The sequence below is a fragment of the Stegostoma tigrinum genome, chromosome 30, assembly GCF_030684315.1.
Source record: "Stegostoma tigrinum isolate sSteTig4 chromosome 30, sSteTig4.hap1, whole genome shotgun sequence".
Taxonomy (NCBI): Eukaryota; Metazoa; Chordata; class Chondrichthyes; order Orectolobiformes; family Stegostomatidae; genus Stegostoma; species Stegostoma tigrinum.
Genome location: NC_081383.1, coordinates 28,944,182 through 28,955,022, shown reverse-complemented (window position 1 = coordinate 28,955,022; position 10,841 = coordinate 28,944,182). Strand labels below are relative to the sequence as shown.

At 39.7% G+C, this 10,841-nt stretch overlaps 1 protein-coding gene across 1 annotated transcript in view; it reads left to right on the top strand.

Annotated features, from left to right (window-relative positions):
- Nucleotides 1-10,841, top strand: part of LOC125465933 (phospholipid-transporting ATPase ABCA1-like) — a 169,092-nt gene that overhangs the window by 26,479 nt on the left and 131,772 nt on the right. The window contains exons 3-5 of the mRNA XM_048559952.2: nucleotides 5,375-5,468; nucleotides 8,069-8,210; nucleotides 9,214-9,341. Coding sequence (XP_048415909.1) covers nucleotides 5,375-5,468; nucleotides 8,069-8,210; nucleotides 9,214-9,341 — 364 coding nt within the window. The remainder of the gene's footprint in view (nucleotides 1-5,374; nucleotides 5,469-8,068; nucleotides 8,211-9,213; nucleotides 9,342-10,841) is intronic.

The following is a 10,841-nucleotide window of genomic DNA, read 5'->3' as shown; positions in this document are numbered from 1 at the left end:
CTGCCATGATTGTGTTTTAAAAATTGAATTCTAATACAATCTCGAATTGAGTTTAGTGACCACTTAATTGACTATTTGTTCAATAAACCAGAGTTTCCTTCCCTAAAGGGCATGAAAAACCTGCCATCCTTACCTGGTCTGGCCTACGTGTGACTCTAGACCAACATCAATGTGGTTGACTCTTAGCTACCCTTTGGGAAGTTAGGAATGGGTAATAAATGCTGACCTAGTCAGCAATTCCCTCATCCAATGAGTGAATAAAAACAAAAGTTGTTCCCTTCTGACTGGATGACATTGTCGCATCAAAAACATCTTCTGCCTATCTCAGGAGCCATGAGATAAGAATTTCAGTGCTGGACTGATGCCAAATATGTAACCATTGGTTCCAAAGATAGTATTAATTTGTGTTTGGGTATCCAATCATTGGCTTGCTTGCAATCAACCTGTGCTCTCAAAACTCAAGTGGCTAAAAATAAATGTGATTCTGAAATTGGGTGTCATTTGCTGGATAATTCTGTGAAGAATTACACTGAACCAATTTAAGGCTCAGTTGGTCCCTCTTATCTCATTGGCATGTATGGGAAGGCTACACCTAACACAGGGCCTTGTTCTTTGCAGACAGCAAAATAAGTGACCGCTAATGTCTGATTCATTGTTCAGTGCATACATTGAGAAATTAGTCAACCTGCTTGCTTTGAAATATAAAAGTCAGTAGTTAATAGTCAATCATTAACTCCTGAATTTGCCATGACAACTTATCTACTAGTCTATCCGCTTGCTAAGAAATCAAAATTCTCCTCTTGTATCATAAATGTTGGTTTGCCCTGTCACAATTTGACAATTAGAGTATCAATTATCATTGAGTGCCAGATGAAAAGATTGAACTTTTTTTTGAAACAATACTTAAACTCTGGTTTTATAATAGAATCTCTGAAATTGTTTCTTGAACTTTTTAAACTGCTTCTGCTCGAAGGTGAGTGCTAAGTGCTTGGTAGTGGAACTATTCCCACTTCAAGAAACTAGGTATCTACCTCCCAGTTCTCTGATATTAGGTATAGCAAAGTTACATCTGTATAAAACAAGGTACCTTAGCTCCAACCTTGAATGAGCACGACTGTGATGTCTTAATTTAACTTCCCACATCAGCAATTCTTGGTCCCTTTGAGTGTGATTGCTGCTTACTGCAGAAGTGGTGACCATATTGTCCTGCAGATCTATGTTCAAACACCTTTTTAAATTATATTGAGGCTAAACTACAATCGCAACCCAAAGGATTTAGGGCTGGATTTTAACCCTTCCCTCCCCAGGTGTGACTAGAGGTTGGCAGACATGAAATTTCACGTTGGTCTGTGCAGTTTGTTTCCATATTGGCCTGTCGTTTCCCTGCAGGTGGGCTAGGTGGTTAAACCTGCTTGCATCTACCAAGGAGCCAATTAACCAGAGCCACTCCAAGGCCTGTTCTTAAAAGCTAGCTGATATTTTTCACTTAGCTCCTGGTCCCCATTGGCAACAGGAAATATTGCATGTAGTTTACCTGGGGTTCAGTATTCCAGGTAGAACTTTAAGACCCTTTGCCACCTTAAGCTCTGCAGTAGCCATAGCTCCTTCTGGCGAGAATTCCCATCTCCACTCTGGAACACCTCTAGTTAAAATTTCAAAGTTGGCGTGAGGACACCATTTTTTTTTTAGTTAGGGTGCTCCCTTACTGCATTCTGCTCATCCTTCTTTCAAACTAGTGGCTCTGCTAATCACCATCCAGCTTTGGGGGCCTGGCTGCTATCCTACCTCTGGTCGTGGGACTGTGGCACATTGGGCAGCATTCCTACCTGAGCCAGAGTTTCGTTGTGCACTCCAGGTCTTGCTCATGGTAGGGCCATTAATGTAATTGTTTGGGTTCATAATGACACTTGAATCTTTTTCCTCCTTCCACTACTCTCTAAGGGGGAAAATGCTTTTCTTGAGGGATGCTAGGCTGAAAATATAGCTATAAAATTGCTTCTGAGATAATGGGAACAGCAAGAAGGGTCTAGGCCCAAAACGTCAGATTTCTGCTTCTAAGATGCTGCTTGTCCTGCTGTGTTCATCCAGCTCCACACTTGTCTCTCTTACAAAATTGCTTCACGCCCAAAGAACAATTTTGGGGGAAATCACATGAAGGAATGGCTTCTCTTGTAACAGTCTTCTGATTCCCAGTTGAACCTGATGACCAGATCATGAAGCCTGCTGGAAAATCCACTCCAAGTACCATTGTACCATTCTTTTCAAGATTTATTGAGCAACAAATACCTTGTTGATATTATAATCTCATGAGTTTTTGTGTACAAAATTTAGCATGTGAAGAAATAATTTAAATTTTAAAATGTTGCTGATTTGAGATTTCAAACTTGGGTATGAAGGCCATTTCAAGCAAAGGGCATCATGTAAAGCTCAGTTGATCATTATTTATGGCCATATCCTTTTGCTTCCTGCTGGGGATCAATGATTGTAACCAATGTTAGGATCTTGTTTGAAAGTTGGCATCCTTCCTAACTCATGGTAATTGTACAACCTGATATTGTCTCTTACCTATACACCAGTTCTGATAAGCTATCCATATCATGTCCAGTTCAGTTCAGACATTATAAGCAGATATTCTGTCTTTCAGAATTAGCTGCTGTGCCCATGCACACAAATTGAGTGATAGCACTGTGGCCTCAGCTTAATATGAAACAAGTCTCTAATTCTTAGCTTAAGATATCACACAAGATGCTATGAGTAAAATTTTATTTTCCAGTGTTCTGTATTCTTTTCAGGATTGAGCAGACAGCAGTTGACAACAGTCTAATAACAAGGTGGCTTTCTGTTCTTGACCTGCTTGGACAAGTGTCAATGCCAGGAGCCATTTCTTGACAATGTTGGCCAGTTAGTCATCCACTTGGGCATCAAAGTTGAGCCTGATTTATTAAATGCAATATCTAATTTTGAAGTGTTGTCACTTGGTGACCAAGAACATGAACCCTAGCTCCCCTTCCATCTCCATATTGATTTAACCCTCTACCTCTCCCCCTCACCTTTGGTCATGCAATATTGCTCTTAATGGGCTCTGCACATAAATTGAATGCTTGGAAATGCCAGTCACTTACTGGTAGTTAATAGGTGGAAAATACCATGGATGACTGCTGGGATAAGCTGCTCAGTTGTGTGATAGCACTTCTGCATGTGAAGAAAAAAAGATTAAAAAAAGAGGCCAAGTAAACCATAGTTCACTTTTCTGTTTAGCGCCTCTGTGCTCTTTTAGTCTTAGACCAACTGCATTTCTCCAGTTTTAAAAAAATGAATTTTTATTTCTGTTGTACAAGGGAAAATGTGCCTAAAGGATTTCATTAGTCCATTGTTCTAGAACAAGTGAAGTCCTAGAGTTGGGCTTGGCACCACTCTTCTGATTGAGATTAGACTGCTAATAATTATTGGATATCAATTAACTTAATGTTGGATTGAATTAAGGTTAACCTGTTAACAGGCATTGATTTTAAGTATTGTTGGCCTCCTCTTTCAATTCACCTACATTTTTCAATTTTGGTTTAAATTCTCTTTTAATATCCTCTAACTTCCCGTTCTCAGGTGTGATACTAATTTTCCGAAATAGTCATATTTTCTGTCGGCAGTAACATCTGTCCAACAGTTTACAGGTCACAAATTGGACATCTCTTTCCTTGAGTGCAGCTTCAGTATTTGAAGTCCAAAACCATCCAAGGCCATCTTTAAGTTATCCAACCTACCACCTTTTCCATACCCTCTACCAGCATGTAGCAACAGCAATATGTGCCATCCATGAAAAGATAACAGCAATTCACATCCATAGAATTGCCCCAGTATAAAAAGGGTAGCAGGCATTTGGGAACTTGTGGATGGCAATATTACCCACTGTCTGGCCTTGGAAATCTACTGTTTTTTTCTTTGTTGTGATTGCCTCAAAATCCCTACTACCAAAAATAAACTAGGAAAACGTCCTGTAAAGAATGAGGAGAGTGTCTTTTAAGCTTGGGGAAGAAAGGTGCAAAATTAGGATTTTGGGATGTTAATCCAAGAAGATTTTAGTGGATAAAGCAGCAATGACTCATCGCTGGTACATTTTATACAGACACTAGGGATGTAGTTTGCATCAGCTGTGGCTCATTGGTCACACATTTGCTTTATGGTTGGAAATTAATGTATAGCACAGACTGAAACATTAGCCTTGCTGAGTGCCATGCTATTGGAAGTTTTGTCATTTGAGTTGATAAACCAAGGCCCTGTTTACTTTCTTAGGATGTAGAAGATCCCATGTGCACTACAGGTGTTGTACCTCATCTGGCCACAGAAAACTAAAACTTCTATCATCTATCTTAATTCAGATCCAAAAAGCCCACCTGGACAATCTTTCAATTGGTGCTGTGCAGTGTGGCTCCAGACCAGTTATTAGTTTTACTGCTGCTCTATCTTGTCCTCCTGGATCTCATCCAGATAGCTGTCAGCTCAAACCACCCAACCTGAAATCTGGAAACAGCTGATATCTGGTATGGCAGTGTTTGAAGTACTGCACTTGAATTTTTGAGATGAGGGAGAGCTCCCTTTATCCTGGCCAATATTAACCACTCCTTCAAAATTTCTTAGGCAGATCGTATAATTTTCTTATTGTTATTTAACATCCCTAGCATTTGACTCCTGCATTTCTGCATTACAGCAGTGACTAAATTCCAAAAATACTTGGTTCTGGACTAGTTTGGATCATTTGCCACACCCTGATGTATCATGCCTTTCATAACAACTGTCTTAAAATGAAGACACTACTTTGTCACTCTCCCTGTGTGACTCTCCTTGTTTTCATATGAAATGTGTAAGAAGTCACCCTCATTTACAGCCAAAAGGAGGCAATGTAGTTAGCACTGTAGCCTCACAGCACCAGGGACCCTAGTTTGATTCCAGCCTTGGGCAACTGTCTGTGGAGTTTGAACATTCTCCGTGTCTTCGGAGGTTTTCTCTGGGTGTTTCAGTTTCCTCCCACAGTCCAAAGATGTGCAGGCTAGGTGAATTGGCCATGGGAAATTGCCCGTAGTGTTCAGGGATGTGTAGATTAAGTGGATTATATGGGATGGTTCTGGGTTGGATGCTCTGAGGGTTGCTGTGGATTTGTTGGGCTGAAGGGCCTGTTTCCACAGTGTAGGGATTCCATGAAAAGATATTGCTAGCTTGAAATGTTTAAGAGTTGGGCTTTATCTCATCTGATTTTGCCACAAAGCTAAACTGAATGGACTGCCTTGGTATATTGTAAAGGATTCTGATACAGAAAGCTCTCTGCAATGCATGTTCCAACCTGTATTAACACCACTAAATTTCTGTGGCATTTGTTTTCCAGGTTCAGCTGGTTATTGAGATTCTGTGGCCTCTCTTCCTCTTCTTTATATTAGTCTCAGTGCGGCAGTCCCATCCATCATTTGAGCAGAATGAATGTAAGTGATACAGCAGTTGATGTATGAATACTGTTTAGTTTACCTTTTTCTCTCCAGTCTCTGCCTGTCACCTCTGGTGGGGGATCAGTACTTAATTATTGCCACCTTGGTTATTAATGTAGAATGTTCTATTTCCCAAATTGTACTCAATCCCAAGGATAACAGAAAAACAATTCTAAAACTCATAATATTCCCAATAATCATTGAGTTCCAAATGACAAGCAGGTTCCACAGATGCTTAGATCCCTGGCCTTGTGTACTTGGCCATTCTTAATGTGAACTTTGGAATTGATTGTCAGAGGATAGTTAACGTTGCATAGTGTAAATGGGATTGGGGAATTATTTTCTGTAGTCAGTTGAAAGTGATTTGAGCTTTCTACAATGCTTCTCGCTGGATTCAGCTCAATGTCTGAACCTTCCCTTCTGGGACAAGTTTAATAACTTCTCTACATCAAGCTGCCAGAAGCTACAAACACCTGGTTTGTTCCACCAAGCCATCACCATTGCTTTTTGGCATTGAACTCAACACTAACCTGCTGTCTCAAATTCCAGCAAAGATCCAATCTGAAGCTTAAAAAAAACTAATTCAAAATAAACATCCATTCCTTACCTGGTGGAGAATTACCTCAAAGCATCTGTGCTAATTTTTATTACCCTATCATCTAATGGCTTGATGTGAAATTATGATACTTGTGAACATGGTACAAAGTTTTTATTTGCTGGATGAATGTGTTGCTGGCTAGGTCAACATTTATTGCCTAGTGGGCAATCAAGATCCAACTGTATTGTGTGCCTGGAGTCACATTTGGGTGTCACAATATTAGAAGGTAATCTACTGTTCTTGTGAACTTGATGGGTTTTTATGACCGTTAATGATTACATGGTTGCTGTTAGACCAGATTTTTTTTGTCCTAGAAATTTTAATTCCACTCTTGTGGGAGTCAAAGCCATGAACCACAGGATAATGTTCTGCGATTCTGGATTACTAGCCCAGTGACGTTATCACTGTCTCATCCCCTGATCCTCTGTAGCGGCACGTGGAAGCTTGTGTAATATGGTTTCATATGGGTGCTTGCATCATATATGGTTCAGTTCCTAGCATCGGTTGCTATGACATTGCTGCATGGTTTCAGGCAGTGAAGCCAGTGTGAGCAGACTGTCACATTGTGACAGTGTGGAAGTAATTGTCTAATAAATTGGGACTTGAGCCATGAGGAGTTAATCCAAACATAAGGGTTTTACCAACATTGGGGTGACTGGCAGAAAACAAATACTTTGGGTAAATATCACTGTAGCTGATTGCACATAATGGATATACTTAGAAATGAAAGAAGCCTTATGAACCAGATATTGGGACTCTTCGTCTCGCTGTTCATGACCTATCTTTGCTGTCTTTTACTGCAATAGACTGTCTTTGCTTTTTTCTTGTAAATCATTTGTCATCACTCCAAATTTGAAATAATTTATTTCAGGCATTAGCTCTATACTTCCCCTGAGCTGCCTTGCCTGCAGTTTTAACTGCTATTTAACCTAACTTCCTGAAGCTTTTGAGTACATAAGAATAATTTCCCCCTAGATCTCTTTAATCAGACACCAATGTAATGGAAAAAAAAATAAATTTTCAATAAATCTTGAACTGAGTGTATGGACTCCATTTTTGGACCAAATAAACCACATCTATTCTGTATAGGACATGTGCTTAATCGAGCCTGGCAATACTGGATAGGCTAGGAAATGAAGTTTTACTCAGTTTCACCTGTGCTCATTCTGACCTGGGTATGCTTTGTGTTACTGCATTAAAAAATTGTTTTGTGTTTAAACAATGTTCACTAGATCTGGGAATATTTTTAAAAGCAGAAATAAATATGTTCTATTTTGCTTCAGTCAGATAATTTAGTTTTCTGTTTTTGCTTGTTCAGTGTCAAAATGTGTACACTGACAACCTGTTCCCAGGCTACTATTTACTGTTCACTGGCTTTGAGATATAGAAAAGAATGGCCTGGAGTGATCAGTGTTAGTTTGGGGGGAAAAAAGTGCTACAAAAACTCGAGTCTGGCAGCATCTGTAAGGGGAGGGGAGAGACAAAACAGTTAACATTGACTAATGACTCTTCAAAGGTTCTGAAGAGTCTTTGGACTTTCAGTGTTTGCTCTGCTCTCTTCAGATGCTTCCAGACCTGCTGAGTTTCTCCAGTATTTGTTTTGCTTTCAGATTTCCAAAATGTACAGTACTTTGCTTTTGTTTAAGATATGTTTTTGAACTCGGGAGTAGCAAAATGGAAACTGCTGTAATTGCATAGAAAGGACTAATGTTCCAGTTTTATTTTATGTAATATATATGATTTACATAGACAGCAAACACACTTTCTTATCTTTTATATTCCGCTGGCTGACTTTTCATTCAGACTCATTCATCATGCAAATCCATGATTAGATGAAATATTGCAGCCACCACATTGAAATTTTGAGTCTACTACTGCTTTCCACTCAAAATATTTTGGTGTCTCAGAAGAATAAAAGCTGTAGATTTTGAGGCTAGGTGGGAGAAGGTTTAGGTTTGACTTTAATTTTTTGCTTTTGCTAACTTTTTTATTTTTGCAGGTCATTTTCCAAACCATGCATTACCATCAGCAGGGATGCTGCCATGGATACAGGGAATCATCTGTAATATTAAAAATCCTTGCTTCCAGCATGCTACCCCAGGAGAAACTCCAGGAAATGTGGGGAATTTCAATCAATCCATGTAAGTACTATTGGCACACTTTTAGGTAAGCATGTCTGATCCAAACGTTAAATGCTGAAGTAGTTTAACTGGAACAATAGAGTACAAGCCAGATGTGCTTGTGATTCCAGACCAAACTGAGTAGCTTGGGAATTGGCTAGGGACCAGTAGCATTTTTGAAAAAATAACATTTTATTCATGAGATGTAGGCATTACTGTCTAGGCCAACATTTAATGTGCATCCTTAATTGCTTAGAGGGCAGTTGAGAATCAACTACGTTGCTAAGGGACAGGAGTTGCATATAGGCCAGACTGGGTAAGGATGGCATATTGTCTTCATAGAATCCCTACAGTGTGGAAACAGGCCCTTCAGCCCAAGTCCACATCAACCCTTCAAAGTCCACCCCACCCAGATCCATTTCCCATAGCTAACCCACCTAACCTACACATCCTAGGACACTATGGCCAATTTAGCATTGCCAGTCCACCTCGCCTGCACATTTTTGGCCTGTGGGAGGAAACCATAACACCCAGCCGAAACCCCCCACAAACCAAACTTGCAACTTCCACACACGGTTGCTGGAGGGTGGAAGCAAACCCAGGTCCTTGGGTGCTGTGAGGCACCAGTTCTAACCACTGCCACATTACTTAAAGAATGTTAGTGAACTAATGGGTGTTAAGATAATCAACAGCAGTTACATGGTCCCCATTTGGGTGAGCTTTGAATTTCCATTGCGGTCTACAACTTCAAAATGTCCCTGGCACATTGGGCTGAGTATTGGATTAATTGCCTAATGATACTGCTATTACTCCAATGCCTTCTCCTAAATACTTTTTAAGATAATAGTGTTGAATTTCCTTGCCATTTCTGTACATCATTTGGCATTGAGTGTGATGGGGTGGGTGGAACCCCACTAACACTGATAAATGAGGGATTCCCTCACAGTAAAGGATGTCAATCATTTTGTGATCTATTCTTGTATAGAAGGAACATGAATAATAGCTGACATTTTCTTGTTTTCAGTCTTTCACGTTTGCTGTCTGATGCTCAAAAGGTGCTACTTCAAGCTAATCAGGACCACATTTTACAAAGCTTCAATCAACTTCTCAGAGCATTGAAAAAGCTTAATGAAGACAGCCTTCCATTGTCTGGTATGAGTGTTTTATTGGCTAAATTGAGGTGATGCAGCAACTATTAAGTTTCTCCAATATCCTTATCTTCCTTTATTAAAAACTGTTACTTGTCACTTCCAGTATTGCTTCCTTTCTTCCCTAGCTATCCCTCCTTCCAGATAAACTGACTTTATTATCAGTATTTGTAGTATTTTGCTCTTGTAGTTTTCTGTCTCTTCTAGTAAAAGTAACCAGTGGCTGAATTATAAACTTCCAATTAATCAGGTCCAAAAATTGGAAAATGCAGTGGGTAATTGCTTTGGGTAGACTTTGGCCAGTGACGAAGTTCTTGGGTTATGCCTCAGTCAATAGACGTGCTTGATTTGATCAATGTAACTGAAGGTATAATGTTCATGCTCCATCTTATCCAGGGATAACTTAAAGCATAGCACTCTGTTGAAAGCATATTTCTGTTGTAACCAAACTAATTCTTCTCAATACGGAGATGCTTATGAATTTGATATCTATATATAATAGTTAGCTGTAATAAGCATCTGGATTCTTCAAGCTAATGATATTCAAGTCTAATTTCTTATAGCATTACTTACTTATCCCTCGTAACTTACCAAGTGAAAGTACTGTGCCAGAGGCAAAGTTGATATCCTGGTGAGCTGCCTATGAAAAGATTTAGGCAGATATTTGGAAAATTAATTGAAGATGACTTGGCAGCATTGAGTATAGACAGCTGCACAGATCTGAGGATAAGGTATGGACCAGCCAAAAGATGAAGCAATTCATGTTTGAAAGTCTGTTTTTAGTAAAAGCTGTCCTACTTAAAAGAACAATCAGCACAATGTAGTGCTACCATATTGTCTCAATGCATCCTGAAAGATGTGAACCTCGCAAGTGGTGCTCATGGAAGAGCCAGTTGTCTAACCAGCCTGAGACCCAGGATGTTTGCCTTCGCACAGCGGAAGTGGTGCTGGGTGGCGGTGTTTGAAATGGAAGATGTACAGCAAGTGAATAGATCAAGAACGATCAAAACTACGAGCTGGGTAGAGTGAATTTAAAAATCCCAATAGCAATGCAAGGTTCTAATGTGCAGCCAGCCCAGATCATCCAAAGTCACAATGATCATGGTGTCATACTGCATTGAGCTAGTTTCTGTTCCTTTGCAATGTACAGTACACTACTGTGCTGCCAGTGAGGAAGAACGCTCTTGTGCAGCAATGTAAAGTGAAAGCAACCAAAAATCAACAGATCAAAAGGAGTTGCAAGACTTGAAAAGTGTTCCTTTTGAGCTATTAGTCTTTTGGTTTTAAAATAGTTATGGAAAAGGATAGGCCTTGTACAAAAGTTCTTAACTGGAATAAGGGAAAATTTGACTGTATTAGACAGGAGCTTTCAAATGTTAGAGTAGACTGTTCAGAGATTGCTTGCAAAAGTGAGCTGACAAGAGGCCAGGCATTGTTTCTGTTCATGAATGGTAAGGCTGGAAAAAGTAAGATTAATGGATGAATAAAGATACTAAGGCTCTAC